Below are 19,842 nucleotides of genomic sequence, written 5' to 3' on the forward strand. Positions count from 1 at the left end.
GTGGTTATTGCAACTACGGAGTACTCCGTACAACATCCTCATGCGCCTTCTCGGCTATCCGTTTCTACTACGCCATAGCCCTAGACAAAGCTAGCCGCACTAACCAAGTGAACCGAATACTCTGGCAGAACCTCTATTGCTCCCTTGTCTCGTGTTACTCCATAGTCACCTTGGATCTGTCTTGTAGAGTGTATAGCCAAGGGATGATGTCTGTAGGATTGCGATAATAGTCTTGACCTCTATTCATAACAGTTCTCGTTCTAACTATCTTACAACCTGCGTAACACGCTATCTACCAAAATGCCCTGGTCTCTCTACTGCTTCCCAAACTCGGTCTAGCCATCTAACAGGCAAATCGTCGCATCGGTTTCTGCACCAATTCTAACGTTCGTACTCTTGATAGCTTTTTTGTTTGGGACAGACGTTCTGTAAACGTCGTTCTCCGTGTGAGACTTTGGATTTCCACGTCGAATATTCGTTGATGCCCGCTTCCTCTACTTGCTTGAGCTTTTCATCCATCCAACGACCGAAATCGAGACTGGTTGAAGCATGCATAGCAATTTTTCTTGCCGTTTCTTTTCTGTCATTCCATTCGTCTTTCAATATGTGGTCCTCCGCATATGGTTCACATTCGCTGAACCTCTGCCACCTAAGAACTGTTTCCCGTGCCACATCTTCATCGACCCGAAACCACTCACGATGTTTTGTGCTGCAGCACTTGGGCGGGGACAGATTGCAGTTTTCGACGTAATATTTGTAGGCGCGGAGCTCGGCGTGGATGAGTGACTCCATCTTGAGCGCGCCATAGGGCATTGCGTAACTGAACGCATGTTCAACCTCATAGCCACAATCCTTCTCGCACTTGGCGTATCTGCGCCTGACTTCCGGCGGTGGCTCGTGTGGGGGATGTATCTTCGGCTTGCTGTAAATCTTGTCTTTGACTCTGAGCACATCGGTAGCTCTGTTATAGATGCCGTTCTCCTTTATCTGCGGACACTGTGCGTATCCAATTTTCAAGTAGCTGTCATGAGCTTCTTCCTTGTGGCGGTAGCAGTAGATGTAGCCCGGAGCCGCTGACTTGCCTATTGTTTCTCGTTGAAGTACTTCAATGCCATGGACAAATAAATTATACGGGCATTCAGCCTTCACAAACACATGAACCTTACTCCTCTTTTCGCAAGATAGAGTCTCACTCCAAGTGCTTTCCTCCCGTTTGACCTTGAGTATATCAGTAGTTCTTCTACCCGTATGAAGGTCCAAGTATGGCCGTTCTCTATTCTCTTCATGCCGTGTTTCTGCTGGAGACTTCTTTTTTGCTGGAAATGCGGGTTGCTCTTCTTCCCCATCGCTATCGGACGAGACCCAGTGTCCTGTATCGATGGCAGAGATGGATATGGGTTTCGAGATGCTTTTAGACTTTGTGGGAGTCTTGTAGACTGTGTCGGTATCAGTTTCTTCGAGACGCTCCCGCCGGGCCCTCGGTTTCGATTGGCGACTATCATCCGTCCGGATAGTATAGCCGGTAGAGGGCGTGGAAACGTATTGGCTACTTCTGTCAAACAGACTATTGCCGTCACTTGAATATTACGATGTGGGTGACAGCAAATTGCTGTCCCATTGCGGTTCTTGCTTCGTAGGTCTCTTTTGCTCCTTCGCATCGCCGTTCCAACGTCTCCCTGGTTTGCTAGCCTTGCTAGAAGTAGCACGCTCGGGGGTTGTGGGCTTGGTTTCATCCGGTGGCATGGCATTCAGCTTATATCCCTTGACCATACCATGGGTACCTTTGTGAGTGTGCGCTTTCCTCGGGTCGCAGAACACATCGCTTTCGTAGTCATTCGCCTTTCTTTTCCATTTTTCGCTGGATAATAAGGCGACGCAGAATTCCTGGTCCCGGAAAAGCTGTGGACAAGCTTCTGTAATGCCCAGAGCTGATGCTCCCATTCCGTCGTATCGAAATCTTCAGGCATGAACCTGGCCGTATGTTCTCGGCCCAATCCGTTGGCCGCCGTGTATTCGCACCATATCCTCCTTCTCCAATGGGTAGCAAGCTCAGAGCAGCTCTCAAGGTCGTACTTCGAGCAGTATTCCGAGTCTAAGTCCCGGTGGCCTTTATAAATTTGGCGACGCGCGAGCCCTTGTATAAGGTGATCTGCTTCGGCAGAAGGGACGTTGGTCTCGGCAAGATCAGCAAGGACAGCCAAAATATTGACACATTTGGTGCAGTTGGTGCTTCGTCGAGAGATGATCTTGCCCTCTCGAAAAAGACAGGTGGGAGAAACACCCAGAGAGACTGTAGGCTTTCCGTCGATCTGAACGAATAGAGGCCGGGCTCCCTCGACTTTACAAGGTATGAATTCATGTTTTTTGTTTGTAGTCAACTGCGAGGAATGAAAGACGAAGACGTGTTACACGTCCCATTCAAGCTACTTAAATATCATGGCAATCGATCACGTCTCCCATACAAGCTGGCTGGGGATACAGATCTCTGGCATCGCCAATTGCACGAACCCCGTGTCGAAACAACCTCTTGTATCTACAAAAGGTAGGTGAATGTATCTCGCACCGCAAACACGTCCGTGGGCTTATCTGCCAATGGCAACTGTAACACGGGATGGCCGAAGGGGCGTGCAGCCTGATGCGAGACATACGGGGTACGTTTGGGAGAGTATCATCGTACGAGATAATGCCAGCCGCTTTTCCGAACCATGCTTAATTGAGCCTTGCTAAGCCGTGTACCTTCCACTTATGACCACGGCCGCTGTCGTCGCAAGGCAAAAGCACATTCTCCGGACTATCTCCAGGCTGCACGTCCTGTATTTCTTCCACAGAAGCACAACGTTTTCCGGGACTTTGCCTTTACAAGTTTAGTTTGTACTGTTCCGTACTTCTTCTCCACTTGTTTGCGACGCCATAGCCATAATTAGCCGCCTACCCAGCCTCTTTCCCACGCTACCCATTTCTTCTCCGTGAGCCATGTGCCACTGTGACCGCGGTACGTTGGCCCGGAACAGACAGTCGGGCGCAAAGCAGTGGTAGCAGTTCAGCACGCCGCCGGGGTCCATGGCCTGGCTCCAGGCGGTCATCCACGAGGGCAGGCCGGCCACGGGACGCCATCATCGCCCTCGAATGGGGCAGCGACCGCGAAGGCCCCAACTTCGACCTTGGTGTGCACGTTTTCACCCTCGCACGTACTGCCCGCTCGGGTAGCCCTGGGATGTTGCCACTGCCGGTTGCAACCCGACTGAGGCAGGCGGCCTCATCTTTGACGGCCACCTTGATGTCTGGAACCCGTCCATCTTTTGCCATCGCTACCTAGCCGTCCGTCCGGCAACTTCTTGGCAACGCGAGCTGATCAAGGCCTTTTGGAAGTCTTCAGAGATCGGTGACTTTTGTGCGGGCCATAATAGTACAATACGATACGGCACATGAAGATGAAGCCAAAGCAAACTGATTTATTAGGGGTTTTAGTCTTCATGAAACCATAGCTTGTCTGTGTGTGCCAAAAAAGGGTTAACTTGAAATAAAGCCCCACCGCATGAAAGTACGGGCGCTTTCGTATCTAGCGAGTGCAAGAGACATCTCTTAAAAGAAAACCTCTGTGATGAAGATTCTGTGATCCGTGCCACTGAACTTTTCTATTTCGGTAGTGTCTTGATAGCCACAACATCAAGACGTATGCTACTGCCACGAGTTCCCCGTCCGGAACTACTTCGGTACGACTTGTCCCAGAAGCTAACCGGCCATTGGTCAGTGCAGCCCGGACTTATAGTGCCACGGCACGTCAACATGATGATGGTATTGGCTATTGGAATCTCTGTGAGTTAACCAACCCGCTGTTCCGGTAAAACTTCGTCTTGCCCAACCTAGCCCAACCTCGCCCAACTCTGCCGACCAAGATCAGACTCTTCGCTCCCCAACTATCACAATCGCCAAAACATTCCGCAAACCGATATTCAACGCTTTCATGAACACGAACATGTCTTCCAAAGAAACTTCTTCGGGTAGCACACCCACACAGAAAGGTGTTCGTCTCACGCAAGTCGAACTCCATCGGGACGATACAAACACAGACATCGACATCATCGCCATACATGGTCTCGACACGACGTCGAGAGACACATGGACATGGAGAGATTCCAAAGATCTCAAGAACGAAGCCAAGTGGGTCAATTGGCTACACCCAGGCATGCTTCCAGACCAGGTAGCTCGGGTCCGGATCTTTACATGCGACTGGCCTGCCGATCTTCATCAGCCGAGAGACATGGTTCCAAAGGCCCTCGACGAGTGTTCTCGGAGCCTGCTCGAAGGTATCCACGTGGAGCTCTATAAAGACAATGCAAGACGCGACAGGCCGATTGTCTTTATCGCGTCATGTTTCGGGGGTATCATCTTAGCGAGGGCTCTAGTGCTGGCAGATTTCAAAGACAGCAATTATCATCAATTCAGAATTGCCGTGCGTGGCATCGTCTTCCTTTCAACGCCGTTCCGAGGGACTTCCTTCCAAGACATCGCTGCTTGGGCAGAGCCGGGTCTCCGGGTTCGGGCTTTCTTGAAAGGCAAAGCATTGAGCAAGCTGCTTGGGAGTGTAAAGGGACCAACCTTTGATCTCCAGGAACTCGTCCGCTCCTTCACTCGGCTCTGCCAAGACGAGGAACACCCCTGCAACGTTTTCACCTTTTCCGAGCAGAAGGTGACGAGCCTGCCACACAAAGCATTTCCTTGGCTGCCACCTCTGTTCCGCCAAAATAAGCCTGTAAGCATCACAAACGCCAATTCTTGCTTCTTCAAACGACTAATGCTTGTTCAGCTCGTCGGTGATTTCGAGGGAACTCTTGACATCGTTCGTGAACCGACGTCCCTCGATCGATCCCACCTCTTGATGAACAAATTCCACAGCCCTGAATGTCCTGATTATAAGAAAGTCGCCGGAAAGATAAGCGAGATTGTCGAAAAGATTCGTGTGGGAAGCCCACTTGAAAGGGCCGACGCCTGGATACGGGACAAGCACTATACCGGGAACAGGCTGAAGATCGAACGCCTCTCCGGCGAGTTACTGTTGATGGATCGGTGCTACATCAATCTTTCTATTGTGGAAATGTCTGAACAAGAAGCAGGTCGCCCAAAGGAAGAAAAGGCATCCCCGTTCTCAATGTGGTCTCGACGGTGGGTCTCGACATCCAGTGAGACGACTCAAGTGGAGCTGGCGACACTCTTTGACTTACGGAAGGGACGCGAGGGCCAGCCAATAAAACCAAGAAAAATACTGATTCGAGGGCGGGCGGGAGTTGGGAAGACCACCTTGTGCAAGAAAATTATTTTTGAATTCACCCAAGGCACATGGGCAGGATGGAGCAAGTTGTTTGACCGCATACTTTGGGTACCTCTGCGCAATCTGAAACTGGACGAAAGACGTCGTTCGCCGAAATACAACCTGGAAGATCTCTTCAACCACGAATATTTCTCTCTCCCAAAGGACATGCCGGAGCTCGCAAAAGCATTGTACGAGGCAGTGGAGACCAAGAGCGATAGAACTCTGTTTCTCCTCGACGGCCTGGACGAAGTATCTCAAGACTTGACAGGCGATGCCGCCATGTCCCGTTTTCTCAACACTCTTTTGAAACAGCCCAACGTTATCATCACGTCCCGCCCGTCTGGAACCCTTCCGGCCGACATACCTATTGACCTCGAGCTGGAAACTATGGGATTCTACCCAGATCAGGTAAAGGACTATATCGAAAGAGCTTTCAGCGATTCAACGGGCAACATTGATTGTCAAAAGACCAACGAGGTTCAATCATTTATCAAAGGCCATTGGCTCATCGGGGGACTCGTGCAGGTCCCAATTCAACTTGACGCGCTATGCTACACCTGGGACGACCTGGACCAGGGCACGGCACCAGATACAATGACTGGCATGTACAAAGCGATCGAGCTGAATTTATGGAAAAAGGACGCCGTGCGGATGAGCAAAAAACACAACGAGGAATTCGTGACATCTTCCCAGATTGGATCTTCAGACGTCGAGGCCATTGTCGAACATGAGATTTGCTTCCTTGAAAATCTTGCTTTCAATGGACTGGTGAACGAACTCATCGAATTTTCAGAACAATATCTTAAGTCCATGCCAAAGATGTCCAGGGAGACAATATTACTCAGGAAGACACTACCATGCCTCTCCTTTCTCCGGACTTCTGACGCTAGAAACCGAAGTTACCACTTCATACACCTCACCTTTCAAGAATACTTTGCGGCGCGGTATTTTGTGCGACAATGGCGTACCGGAAAATCTCTGGAATACCTGTCTCTCGACAGTCAAACACACGTGGATACATATCCTGTCAAGTTCCTCCAGACGCACAAGTACACAGCACAATACGAAATCATGTGGCGATTTGTTACTGGCTTACTTGACGCAACCAGCCATGAAAAGCAGTTCCTCGACATGTTGGACCAGGAACCACTCGACCTGTTAGGTCCTGCACATCAGCGACTAGTCATGCAATGCCTGAGTGAGGTTTCGAGAAACTCTACAAGCAGGCCGGGCCTGGAACAGCGGCTGGCCAAGTGGTTTCTATTCGAAAGCAAAGTCTACAAGAACGAACGTCTAGCAAGAGAAGTAGAGGCTCCGGACGCAGCACTTGTAGCTGCTCTATCCCATGCATTAGACGAGGAGAAAGTGGTACTTCTTGGTGCAATAAAAAGTCGGCAAACGATTACGCCGAATCTTGCTAAGCAGGTAGCTTGCCTTCTTAATAACGGAAATTATGAGCTGCAAAAAGCAGCCGCCGCTGTCCTAGAAGTTCAAGCAAAGACCGTGGCGACGGTGCGAGAAAACGCAGATTTAGGCGTCCAACAGGCCGCCGACAACGCCGCCGAATTCATCCCTAATAACCTGTCAAGGAAAGAAAATCTCGAGGCTTTGGCAGCGAATATTAATAATGCAGATGCGGGTGTGCGAAGTGCCGCTTTTCGTGCCTTGGGTGATCAGGCAAGCTTACCAGAAAGGATGCTTGAAGCTGTGGCGGCAAAGCTTGAAGATGCAGATGCAGATGTGCGCGAGGTTGTTATACAGGTTTTAGGTGAGCAGGCGAGCTTACCAGAAAGGATGCTTGAAGCTGTAGCGGCAAAGCTTAAAGATGCGAATGCACATGTGCTCTACGCCGCTGTAATGGCCTTAGAGAAGCAGGCGAGCTTATCGGAAAGGATGCTTGAAGCTGTGGCGGCGAAGCTTGAAGATGAAGATGCATATGTGCGACGGGGCGCTGTAAGGACCTTAGGTAATCAGGCGAGTTTACCGGAAAGGATGCTTGAAGCTGTGGCGGCAAAGCTTAAAGATGCGGATGTATATGTGCAACAGAGCGCTGTAAAGACCTTAGGTAAGCAGGCGAGCTTGCCAAAAAGGATGCTTGAAGCTGTGGCGACGAAGCTTGAAGGTGCGGAAGCATATGTGCGAAGTGCCGCTATTCGTGCCTTGGGCGAGCAGACAAGCTTACCGGAAAAGATGCTTGAAGCTGTGGCGGCGAAGCTTGAAGATGCGGATGCATATGTGCAACGGGTCGCTATATTGGCCTTAGGTAAGCAGGCGAGCTTACCGGAAAGGATGCTTGAAGCTATGGCGACGTTTCTTGAAGACGACAGCGGGGTAACGCGACGGGAGGCCGAGGGAGCATTGCGACGACATGAAAGCTTTTATCGCAACCTCTTTGGCGGACCCTACGCCGTATCGCTATACAATTTATTTTTACAAATGAGCTTCTATGAACGACAAGTTTGGTATATTGATGACGGCCATCTTTGTGTCAACACGCCAGAGAAGACTTTGAGGATCCCAGATCGCAATCAGCAAGGTGGCTTTAAGGCCTGGATCAACGAGGTGCGGCCAAAAGGATTGCCACCAATAGGCGGAGGAAGTAGTGAGCTCGGATGTTCTTCTGAGATCCTTGAACAACGAGCTTTATGTACACAGATGAAATACGATGCATTTGCTCCTACACCACCTTTCAAATGCGACCTGCTATCACTGTACATGTATATAGTCCAAGATTTTCATAGGTGACCGAGTAAGGATACAAAATAGTGCTGGGAGATGTCCCTATGTCTAATTACCTTGTGTTACTCGCCGTGACGCGTTGTAAACAAAGTCAAATCAGTGTATTGTGTCTCTTCTGTTATAACTTTTTCGCTTCTGACGACAACGTACGAGTCAACGTAACAATGCAGAAATTATCGCTGTCTGTTTCTTGACAAATACTACAATTAACTAGTCCAATCAGCTTTACATGCCTTTCTTCGTCCGTCTATATCAAGTCCAGGAAACAGATGGTCTACAAGAAACGCATCATGTCGCACACATCAGAGACCGTTTCCGGTCAAAGAAGCACCTAGTATCCGTTCAGCTTTCCCTTCAGGCTGGTGTACTTGCCAATATGGCAGTACTCCCGCCAGTCCTCGAAAAGCACGTCGATCATGAGGTCGTAAAACTTGTCCTTCTTGATGGAGTTGACAATGGTCGCGTTGCCGGTGCGGTAGCCGGCCGAAGGCGCAAACTCTGAGCCCCAGATGCGCAGGTTGCCGTAAAAGGGCGAGTAGAAGCTGGTGTCGACCGCCGCCTGCACCGGTGTCGTCGATGTGAGCAGGTTCGGGAAGGCCATGAAGGCCGACACGACCTCGTCCCAGAACGGCAGGATAAGCTCGGTGTTGTTGGCGTTCTGCGAGTAGTTGCCGCTGTGGACGATGTCCTGCAACGCGGCAAAGTAGCTGTTGTTGTTGATCACGTCCAGGCCGCCGGCCTTCTTGATGATGCGGTTGTACAGCGCCTGCGAGGGCACCAGGTAGTTGGTCACGTTGCCGCCAATGTAGAGCTCCTTCCAGCCGGCCGTCAGGACGTTCTGGGCGGCTTCGGGGTCCTGGATCAGGTTGATGTCCGTGTTGACGTCGACCTGGAAGGCGCTGCCGGTCGCCTGGGCGTACTGCGTGTCGATGTAGCCGCCCATGATGTACAGGCCGGCGGCCTCCTCGACCAGCTTGGGGTAGATGCTGAGAGCCTGCGCGACGGTCGTCATCATGCCAGCAGCCCAGATCATGACCGGATCGGTGTCCTTGTTCGACCGGACGGCGTCGATCAGAGCCAGCGCACCGGGCACGTCGGCCGAGTAGGGAATGTCGCTGATGTTGTACGAGTCGGTGTATCCGGCCGTGAAGGCGCCCTCCCAAACAGGCGCGCCGAAGAGCGTGTTGTGCAGGTGGAACGTCTCGTTGGTCTGGATCAGCGGCTGCTCCGCGCCCAGATACAGCGGGATGCACGACGTCATGTTGTAGGTCGTCAGCACGTCGTAGGCCGAGCCCAGTGCGTCCGCGCTGGACGACGAGCCAAACGACATGGACACGCCCACCACGTCGTAGCCGCCGTAGATTGGGAGCAGCAGCTGCAGCGCGTTCAGCCCGTCGTTCTCAATAAAGACCTTCTTGGCAGAGACGGCGCCGAAGCTGCCGGCAACGGCCGCGAGGACGAGACCGTTCTTCATCGTGACGGGGTGGGGAGGCGATAAGGAGGAAGAGGAGCGAGGAGTCGTGATGCAGTTCCTTGTGGTGGAGAGAAAAGCCCCAGGAGCCACGATCACGGACACGACTACATATACCTACTCGGACCCAAAGCTGGGCGCAGAAATATGGATATGAGGACTTATCTCTGGGCAAAAAATAAGTCTCCACAGGCCCACCACCAGCTCATTTACTCGTACCTGTTTCTTTTACTAATTACGACTCTGCATCTTTCATTATCGAGGCTAGTGAAAAAAGGAAGAGATGCATCATATTCGCGCAAGGCCAAGCCCCGGGGCCATGGTCTCCTGCTAGATTCGGACGACGCCGGCCGCTTCTCTATACTCCGTACGTCGTACTTACTCCGAACATGTTATCGTCCTTTGTCTCTAATTTGTCCACTTACGCCCACTACTGATATCTCTCGCGTACTTACATAATGTAACCACGAAGCCAAGTCCGCTAGAAGCGCGTTAGTTCTGGGGACCCCGGCGCTCTGGGCAACGAAAATTTCGTCTCCACAAACACCTTCTGCATCCCGTCTTCCTTCGCGTCAAAAGCATGGTACACGCTGGCCAGGTCGTCCAGCCGGAACCGGTGGGAGACCATCTGCAGCGGATCCAGCTCGCCTTTCCGGATCAATGCTAGCAGATGGTCCCAGTACTTGAGCACCGGGGCTTGGCCGTTGCCGATGAGTCGTATTCCGCGCTGCATGACGGACCCAATCGCCAGGTGGTTTGTCTGCATAGATAGGCCACGGTCAGTTCCGGCGATTGCCATGTGCCAAGTGGACACAGTAGTATTGCATGACCCACATAGCCAACGTAGATGCCGGTGATGCCGCAACGACCGTAGTTGCGCACCCCTTCGATCATCTCGTTGAGAATCTCGCTCGTGTCCGTCTCCATGCCCAGCTGCATCTCCAACCAGTGCGTCCAGCCTTTGGCGTACTCGCCCGCCGCACATTCAAGCGCGCAGTCGGGGCCGCGACCTCCGCAGATCTCCTTCAGCTTGGACACAACCGTCTCCTTGTTCGTCAGGCCCGAGGAAAGGCTCTTGAAGTCGACGAGCACCAGCTTGTCCTTGTGTGCTGACGGCCACCGGCTGGCCACAAACGACAGCCGCGGCTCCGTGTCGACAAAGATCACCTTGGATGCCCCTTCTCCCAAGGCGAAGATGCCTGCCATTTGGCCGATCGGCCCGGCGCCGAAAACGGCGACCTCGTCGCCCGGGTACACGGCCGTGTCCTTGACGCAGTTGTACGACGTTGCGAGAACGTCAGAGAGATACAGTGCTGGCCACGAATGTCAGCGACCGTGACGTCGTTTGTTCGTACCTCGTACTTGGTGCCAAGCTTACCCTTCTCATCTGGGACGTCATCCGGGATCTTTAGCAGGTTGACATCTCCGATCGGAACCCTGACATATTCGCTATAGTGGACTGTCAGCATCTATTCTCAAATAATTGTACGCTTGGGACTTGGATTCGTTGTTCCTGCCTTTGCCCTCCGGCGAACCCCCCGGTGAAATGGCCAAAGCCAAAGATGCCAGCCGTCTGCGATCCGTACATGGCTTTTCCCATGGAGTTGGAGCTCGTCTTCTCGCACTGCGATGACAGCTTCTTCTTGCAAAAGAAGCACTGATCGCGTAAAAGTCAGCTTCCACAGGAAGAGAAAACACAACATCTTCATGTACTGACGTCACCACAGGCAATCTGAAAAGAAGCCACATATCTTCCGCCAACGTCGATATTCTTGACAGCGGGGCCCACGGATTCCACAATGCCACAGAACTCATGCCCGAGAATATCCCCCTTCTGCAGTTGCACAACAGTACCTTCATCTGTCAGCTTCGAATCAGTCGAACCGGTTGTGTGAGCTTGAACTCACCATGGAGCAGATGCAGGTCGCTTCCACAGACCGTAGTGCCTGTCACCTTCAGAATCACATCTCCATCTTCAATAATCTTGGGTTTGGGAACTTCAACCACTTCAACCTTGTTCTTCCCCTGCCACACCAAGGCCTTCATCCGCTGGTTACCGTCACCGTGACCTGCATAGTTCGTGATGTCTTGCTGTATCACGGCGCTACCATCGTGGCCAATCGCCTTTTCGACTGCATATGCTGCTTGGGAGACTGCCATGATAGTTTTTGTGACACAGGATCTCTCTAATGAAGCAAATATCAATACAAATCATGTTTCCAGGTGTTCATAGCGTAGCAGATTTCTTTATAATCTTGCATATCTACGCTATAAGATCAGACGTCATCGTTTTAGTGACACTTGTACCTTCGTAATGCCGATCGCCACAAAGCTTTACATCTAGAAGCTCTAGAGGAGATATATGACGTACGTACGGTGTCTCTATACCAGTGTGTAAGCTTACCAACGTGCTATTCCTTTCCATCACTTTCGCACTATTTTTTTTCTCATCTATCACGACGTCATGACAGGAGCGGAGGAAGGTACTCCGTACTCCATATAGCACAAAGACCACCACGTGATCCATCCCGTGACCCTTGCCTGTGGGTCTTTTATCTTTCCTATTCTTAACATTGCATATTTGCCGTCCCATGCATCGCAATTGTTCGCACCTATCGTAACAATCTCGTGCACCTTTCAACGCCCCAAAGCAGATATGGGCGAAGTCGAAGATCTCCAGCTTAAGATCGCCAAGCTTCAACGTGAAAAGCAAGAAGCCCATGATGTCATCTTAGGCCTCCAAAAGGAGAAGGAGGAAAACACGCGCATGCGAACCATCAAGATACCAAAGGACATACACGACACATCCTGCTTGCTAACCCTGACCCGCCTTGTCTGGTCTGGCGTCCACTCACTAATCACACCTAGATCAAGCGCTAGGTGACTACCTCGCCAGCATACATCGCGTCACCTTCCACATGAAAGGCCTTGTCCCAGCTCCCCGAACAATTGCTATACCCCAGACGCTCTCCGAAGGTTCAAAGTCCTCGGCAACGACGTCCGGCCGCACCAGCATCGTCGGCAAGTTTTATCCGCAATAGAAGAGCTTCCCAGCGAATTTCTAGGCTCTGAAAAATTCCTCAATGAAGCCAAGACATCATACTTTCTGCATGAGACGCTGCAGAAGCCAACTCAACGAATTCTCAACGCGTATCTGCGAGCCATCAAGTGTCCCAAGAAGCTCTATTTCGACAAGCGCACCGTCGGATGACGACCTCCGCCGAGCGACTTAGCCAACGCGGTTGAGGGAGCTGATGCCGCACCCGTAGTAGTCCCCGCCCGACCGCCACCAAAGACTCAGCCTGACTGCCTCGTGCTTTGTGCGGACATCCTCACCAGCGCAGCCGAATTGGAAGCAGCTGCCGAGACGGAACAGGCAGAGCAAGGCGTCGACTGTTTTGCTGACCAGGGCGACGACGTGGCCGCCGAGCCAGCCAGCACAGTCCACCATGTCCATCGCATCTCCATCGCCGAGCACAAGGCCGTACATCGTCTACGCGCCGCGGCCGTTGCACGCTACGCCCGTGGGACAATTTCCGAAGATTTTATCGGCCAGCTGGCCCAGATTGCACGGTCAGCCACGGCCTCGGCGGCGACGACTACCACGGGTACAGCAGCAGAGCCGCAGGACGCAAACGCCATAGCGATGGTACAAGAAGACGCGGTGCGCCAGGCAGAGCGTGGCCCACCTGGGCAGGTCTTCTTTGCGCGAGCCTTGACCCAGGCCTTTCACTATATGGTGGCCTCGGGTCTCGAATACGGCTACATGGCCACCGGCGAGACGCCCTCCCTCTTACGAGTGCCGAAAGACGACCGGACAACACTCCTGTACCACACCGCTCTTTTTCCTCTGTATACCCGGCTGCAACTCGGTGCGGATGGCCAAATCGCGGCCGAATCGGACACTACTTTGCCACCCTCGCCAGCACTAACCGGTGCCAATGTGGACGCCACCCAGCTTGCCGTGTCTCTGCTTACAGCTCTCAGCCTGCTAGCGTTTGAGTCGCAACCAGAGCCGGTGCGCCAACGAAGCATCAACATTTCACAGCTAACACGCTTTCCCAATGCCCCCAAAACGATTGCCCCTCAACCGACCAGCCGACAGAGCGGTCGCAAGCGGCGAAACGATGACGATGATGATGGCCGCGGCAGTGATGATGGCAATGACAACGACAGCGCCGTGGGAGACATGTGCAGCCAGAAACGGTACTACAAACGACAACGGGTAGGACGACAGTACACAACATTGTAGGTCCGACGCAGCCAAGTTCGCTAGACCCGTCGACGTTCCGCCCGATTCGGCCCTACTGCTCGCAGGCATGTCTTTTAGGCCTCATGCGGGGCAGCGAGCTGGATGTCAAGTGTCCCAACCTAATCCTGCACCGGCAGGCGCTGCAGCGTGATGGTACGGACCTGCGCACGCGGCCGACGGCACATGCGATCACGGCGACTGAGCTGCACGAGCTCGTACGCCTGCAGCTGCTGGCCAACGCCGAGCAGGACTGCCACTGCTTCCTCGAGCAGGGACTGAGCGGTGCCATCGGCTGTCTCTTCAAGATCACCATCACGGGCTACGGCTACACCTTTTCCGCCAAGGGTGTCGAGGAACACTTTAGCGGCCGTCTGCGTCGCGAGGTGCGTGTCTATGATGCTCTGGCGCCGCAGCAGGGAAGCTCCCTGCCAGTGTGTCTCGGTCTTGTGGAGCTGCTGCTACCGTGGCCTATGGCTAACGGTGCGCTGGTCACGCACATGCTGCTCATGTCATACGCCGGACGGCCGCTTTTAACACCGGCCTAAGGCGTCTCGTAGTAGAGAGCCTGTTATTAGCATGAATCGATTATGAAACGACAAAAGGCAAACACTGTTGGAGGTAGACTGGTGTGCTTTTTTACATGAACTAGCGAATACCCAAGTACTTTTTATTGTAATTCATTTCTAGTCTTATAGGAAAAGGCAACCCTCATTATGGGGTTTCGATTTATTCTTATAAAAGGCTTTTTGTCAATTGTGCCTGTCGGTAGACCGGCTACATCGCCCTTATATTGCCTTTAGTGATGGGCCCTTGTTTATTTTATCTCCCTCCCAGAGTCATGTTCATAATTTCCGTCCCTACATTTGCATCATTGAGAAGTACAGAAGCGCCGGGAAGGTATATGTTACTGATGTGCAAGACCAATGCTTCTGGGTGGAGGCTCAAAAGCTGCTTTGTATGTCAGTGGTAATCAATTGATCAGCGAACCTAGTTTCGAAGTAATGTACACTTCTAAACGTGGTTCCTATCTTGTTGTAGAAACACACCTACTGGAAACATCACGATCTATCTTGTTCAGCCTCTGATGCTTCTAGAAATAGGTATAGCAGAGATCAATGCACTTGACTTTATTTGTGTTGCCAAAAAAACTATTGCCCGGATAATATATTTTCTCCTACATTCCATCCATTCTGTGACTACAGCAAGAAGCGGAATCCTTTGCTGACAGTCTCTCCCGTCACCAGACGCGGGTCGGCCGAAGAATCCAGCTGCTCCTGGCGCTCTAGCTCTCTGTTCTGGCGGGCCAGGATCGAGCGGAAGACGATGCAGCCGCAAATGGTGACGCCGAACATGGCGGTGACGATGCCGTAGCTCTTGCGATAGCCGTCGTCTCGCAGGTTCCAGACGTACGAGCCGGCCACGTTACCGAGCTGGCCGAAGCCGTTGATGATGGCGATGGCCACGGCGCGCTTGGCAGGCGGACGCGGGAACGAGCTGATCAGCCAGCTGTAGGTCACGACGTAGCCAGCATACGAGGACGTCTGCAGGAAGAGCGCGACGTAGCGGGCAGCCGTATTGAGTGTGGACATGCTGATGACAAAGCCGACAAGACCGCCGCAGATGGGGCCGACGACATGCCAAAACTAGTGGGAATTGTCAGCAAAATGGGACAAGGGTGTCGGGATGAAGACGGGGACCTACTCTCTCCTGGGTCCTGTCCGCGTGCAGCGAGACGAGCAGAGAGACGATGCAGGCGGCGACCCACGGCGGGGCGCTCATCAGCAGCGTGGGCGTGGTGGCGAAGCCGAGAGTACCGGTCAGGGTAGGGAAGAAGGCGTTGAAGGAGAGGCCGATGATGTAGGCGATGAAGAAGATGAGCATGACGTAGATCTTCCAGTCCCGGACGGCAAGGAAGAGACCGTCCAGGACGCCCATCTCCTCGGAGTCGATGTCGGCCTCGCCAACGTCCTCGGCCATGCGAAGCTGGGCCACCTGCAGCTCCTCGACCGTGAAGCCGCGCGAGTTGTGCGGCAGGTCTGGCAAAATGAAGGCGGCCAGGATGGCGATCAGCATAGTAATGGCGCCCTCAATCCAGAACATCCATCGCCAGCCGGCGTGGCCGAGGACGCCGTCCATGTTGGACAGGATGGCGGCCGCGAGCAGGGAGGAGAACGCGTTGGAGATGAGGTTGCCGCAGAAGAGGATGGCGTTGCGGTAGGTCAGCTCCCGCCTGGTGTACCACCGCGACAGGATCATCAGGGCGCCCGGCAGGAAGGCGGCCTCGACGAAGCCGAGGCAGAAGCGGACGGCCACCATGCCGCCGAAACTGTGGACGTTGCCCGAAAGGGTCGAGATCATGCCCCAGAGCAGGACGGCGACGCCAATGTACACAGACGGCCGCGAGACCCGGTTGATCATCACGTTGGACGGGATCTGCATCAGGATGTAGGCGACGTAGACGATGCTGAGACAGGTCGCAAACTGCGTGTCGTCAATGTGCAGGTCCTTCTGCAGGCCCTTCAACCGCGCGGCCGAGATGTTGTTGCGGTCAAGATAGTTCATGATGTAGATCAGCACGAAGAGGCTGCACCGGGCATCCAGCTTGCGCTTCAGCCGCTTCTCCACGGCCGCCCGGTGCGCCGGGTCCATGTGCACGGCCGGGTTGTCTGCCATGCTAAAGATAGGGCAGACAGCAGCTGTGGCTGCAGTCGCAGAGGGCTTCACATCGTCGCAAAAAGACTCGTGGCGAAAAACAGCCTTTGCGGCTTCGTCTGCTTCGGCCATGGCGGAAACAAATGGAGAGAACTGGTAAAGAAACAGAAAGAAGAAATAAGGTTCAGACCACATCCAAACGGGGGAAGGGAAGTCACACGGGTCTTAAATAACACGGCTTCGTACAAGCTAAATCTGCTTTAAGCTGCGCTTGTGAGTGGCCTTAGCCTGGTGACTCGCGACAGCCATGTAGCCGATACTTCTCACGCATGGGCCACACCGTACTGTTCCCCGTACTGGGTACGTGTAGCAGCCCATGGGGTCTGGGGTACTCCACACAAGGACAAGTCTCGGAGATGATCGTCGTCTTGACGATACTGCCTAAATGCAAAGACTGCTAAAAGCGGCTCGTGCGCCGAACGTCGTATTTACACATGACAGTGGGGCCCTGAAAAGTACAGGTAGTCATACGAGAGTATGTACTACGACGTATGTGATGCCTTCCTGAGTTCAAAGTACGATGTAAGATGTGGGTACGTGGGAAGACAGCATCCCAACTGCATCGGTTGTGGCTTCTTCTCCGTCTTGCACTACCCTGAAATGGAAGACCTAGCGTAAGATCCTAGTGCTCGTCTACAAACTGGGTTGCAACGACGGCAACATGCTGGAAGGCCGTGCAAAGATCATGACTGTATCGTACGGAGTACGTCGTACTCTGGTTCACAAATCTAGCCAAACAATTACTCAACTCAAATCAGTAGTGTGCGCGGATCAGGGCTAGTCTTATCATTCGGGGCCGGTGGATCTCTGTGGATCGGAGGTACGTCGTACTCCGTAAAACCGCCTAAATACACTATTCCGTACTCAGCTAAGGATTTCTCTGCAAAGGGCTAGCAAGGAGCTTGGGTAAAAAAAGAAGTGATTTGATTGGGCAGTGACCGCCGACTTGCTGCATTATGAAGATCCACCGGAGTAGAGACGACGAGATAACAGTACTGTATAAATGCATAGGATATGTACGTAGGCCGATTACTCGATGGTCTCGTATCTCTTGCTTCACATCAGCAGAAATTCGGGAGACTTCAGGTCAACCCATCCCAGGTTTGGCTCCGACTGTTTCCAGCCTAGCCGATCTTGCACAAGCTTGGAGTAGGTCATGACGTCCTCGATTGGGTAACTGAGGAACGGGATTTCCTTCCTGCACGTCAGCACTGTGGCTATTGACTGTCCGTAGAGCAGAGCGTGCTTACCTCCTGGCGATAGACGCCACTGCACATGAACATGATGTGCACCGTCCGACACCCGGTCGACATGGTATATTTTCCGGCGCCGTGGTAGAGGCTCCCCAGCATGACAAACGCCTCGCCGCGCTTTAGCTCTGCATCCTCTACGCCGACGTCGCCGCTCGGTCCAAAGTCGGGCTGGTCGTCGCCCCAGAGGTGTGAGCCCGGCACAATGCGCGTGGCCCCGTTGGCCTGGAAGGTGTCGCAGGTAGGCACGAAGAGGCCGAGGAGCATGTCGCGGCCGTGCGTGTACTTGCTGGCCGCTGTGTGCCGGGCGTGATGGTTCTTGTCGTCGCGGTGAAGCAGCTGTGGACTCGAGCCCGGCTGCGAAGACATGGCAATTGAGATGGACAGAAGCGGGTCTGACCTATGGACAGCCGGCTCGCCTCCCATCCAGACGGTCGTCTCCAGGCCAAGGATGTGGTCGGCAAGCGCCTGCACAGCAACGGTGAGCCGAGTGGTTCCGTTTGGATCGGAGGCTTTCGAAACGTCAGACTGCGGGTACCTGGTACAGGGGGTCCGCAAAGAACTTTTCGCGAACGGTCTTGCTCCGGCCGATCAGGCGCGTGCAGATGGCCGTTCCGCCGTTCAGGGCACCCACAGTGCTCTTGGCAGCTTCTGCGGCTGATGCGTCGAGATACGGCTGGATTTCTCGGACCGATGTCGCAAGCGACTCCAGATCAGTAAAGTCCTGGATCACGACACAACCATCCTTCTCGATAGCATTGATAAAGGCCTGCAAGCCGGTTGCTCGGGAAATCCGCTGAACCATTCTTTTCTTGTCTCGTTTTTGAAATGGCTACAGTCGCCGGTCTGGTCAATGGATCGTCGGAATTTAGAAGCTAGACTTATCCGATGGCCGCGTTCGGTTTTCGGACCTGTGGCGGTTGTAGGCTATGCCAAAGTCGGTCCTTGTGTTGGTGGGTCGCCACAAGTTCCATATAGTGGGTTTTCGGTCAAACCAATGCATCTGCTGGCTATCCAAGCGTTCCACGACAACATCTCTTAAAGCGTCATATTTAGCTTTTATTCAGGCTTGCGATAGAGGCCACAAATACGTCTTTAAACTAGGCGGTATAAGACTCTAGTTGATGGTTTTAGATGGTGTCTGACAGTGTACAAACTAGTAACCTTAGACTTTATATTTTTTATATAGTAGCATAGTATGTCTAGACCCTAGAGAAATTTATGAATGAGTTGCTAATAACACTTAGGTACGTTGTATAAGAAGATACATCAGGTACAGCAGACGATTGATATACAAACAGTATACAAAAGCTCAGCAAGTTAAGCATATTATGCAACACGGTCAAAACAATGCCATACTCCGTATAGCAGACGAATCTTCCAGGTCTCTTAGCGGAAACTTATATATTTAATGCTTACCATTTACGCCGGAATCAATAGACAGGCGAAGAAATGGTGTAATTAGGCTGAGTGTATCAGGACGGGGGCGGTAAATAAGAGACATCTGATTTACCTTGCTACTTTGCTTACAGTTAAGCTGTTAGCAAGAAAAAATAGTCATATTGACAAGTCTCTTTCTTGAACATGAACATAGACGTTTGTCGAATTCTCGAGGAGACAAACAGCAGTGCAGTTTAACTTTGAGAAAGTCAGATTACTCGTAGCAATCAATATATCACCCACACTTGCATTGATTTACTTAAAGAGCGCTTAACAGTTGTAAACATACGAATCTCTTTCTTTTTAAGTATGTGTGGAAGAGATGTAGATAGATAGGTTAAAGAATGATCAGAGACGAAATACTGGCAGACTATTTCACGCAAAAGAGGCTTAGCGTTTTCTTTGGATGATGGGCATGCGCAGCATTCTCGCTTACCTTCAAGACAGCCTCCGGTGAATAGAAAGAGAGAGAGAGAGAAGAGTTACATTTATACCAGTCTTCCAAGTCAGAAAGAACGGTGTCCGTTGTGCAGCGCTTACTCGATCATTAAAGTTTTCGGAGCAAAATGCAAAGACTATGTACATCCAATTGTATCCATTTCTACCAGCAAAACCACAATGGATGGCTAATCGCGACTTGTTATCTAGACCTATCTTTAGAACTATG

At 52.4% G+C, this 19,842-nt stretch overlaps 6 protein-coding genes across 6 annotated transcripts; 2 read left to right on the plus strand and 4 right to left on the minus strand.

Moving 5' to 3' along the window:
• Positions 1-3,964: 3,964 nt before the first annotated feature.
• Positions 3,965-8,056, plus strand: CMQ_6821 (nacht nucleoside triphosphatase; the record flags this gene model as incomplete). The annotated part of the gene is made up of 2 exons (XM_014320507.1): positions 3,965-4,753; positions 4,808-8,056. The coding sequence occupies 2 exons, from the start codon at positions 3,965-3,967 to the stop codon at positions 8,054-8,056; spliced, it is 4,038 nt and encodes a 1,345-aa protein (XP_014175982.1).
• A 325-nt stretch (positions 8,057-8,381) lies between these two features.
• On the minus strand, positions 8,382-9,524 carry CMQ_6656 (nucleoside hydrolase; the record flags this gene model as incomplete). The annotated part of the gene is made up of 1 exon (XM_014320342.1): positions 8,382-9,524. The coding sequence occupies one exon, from the start codon at positions 9,522-9,524 to the stop codon at positions 8,382-8,384; it is 1,143 nt and encodes a 380-aa protein (XP_014175817.1).
• A 478-nt stretch (positions 9,525-10,002) lies between these two features.
• On the minus strand, positions 10,003-11,681 carry CMQ_6615 (alcohol dehydrogenase; the record flags this gene model as incomplete). The annotated part of the gene is made up of 6 exons (XM_014320301.1): positions 10,003-10,281; positions 10,356-10,834; positions 10,900-10,970; positions 11,057-11,178; positions 11,239-11,375; positions 11,429-11,681. 6 exons carry the CDS (start codon positions 11,679-11,681, stop codon positions 10,003-10,005), a joined length of 1,341 nt encoding a protein of 446 aa, XP_014175776.1.
• Positions 11,682-12,177: 496 nt separating this feature from the next.
• On the plus strand, positions 12,178-14,318 carry CMQ_6899 (uncharacterized protein; the record flags this gene model as incomplete). The annotated part of the gene is made up of 4 exons (XM_014320585.1): positions 12,178-12,401; positions 12,498-12,723; positions 12,817-13,746; positions 13,839-14,318. 4 exons carry the CDS (start codon positions 12,178-12,180, stop codon positions 14,316-14,318), a joined length of 1,860 nt encoding a protein of 619 aa, XP_014176060.1.
• Positions 14,319-14,969: 651 nt separating this feature from the next.
• Positions 14,970-16,557, minus strand: CMQ_6544 (tartrate transporter; the record flags this gene model as incomplete). Its single annotated transcript, XM_014320230.1, has 2 exons — positions 14,970-15,416; positions 15,475-16,557. 2 exons carry the CDS (start codon positions 16,555-16,557, stop codon positions 14,970-14,972), a joined length of 1,530 nt encoding a protein of 509 aa, XP_014175705.1.
• A 984-nt stretch (positions 16,558-17,541) lies between these two features.
• CMQ_7022 (phytanoyl-dioxygenase family protein) lies at positions 17,542-18,540 on the minus strand (the record flags this gene model as incomplete). Its single annotated transcript, XM_014320708.1, has 3 exons — positions 17,542-17,679; positions 17,736-18,203; positions 18,274-18,540. 3 exons carry the CDS (start codon positions 18,538-18,540, stop codon positions 17,542-17,544), a joined length of 873 nt encoding a protein of 290 aa, XP_014176183.1.
• Positions 18,541-19,842: the final 1,302 nt, after the last annotated feature.

This window comes from Grosmannia clavigera (assembly GCF_000143105.1).
Source record: "Grosmannia clavigera kw1407 unplaced genomic scaffold GCSC_108, whole genome shotgun sequence".
NCBI classification, from domain to species: domain Eukaryota; kingdom Fungi; phylum Ascomycota; class Sordariomycetes; order Ophiostomatales; family Ophiostomataceae; genus Leptographium; species Leptographium clavigerum.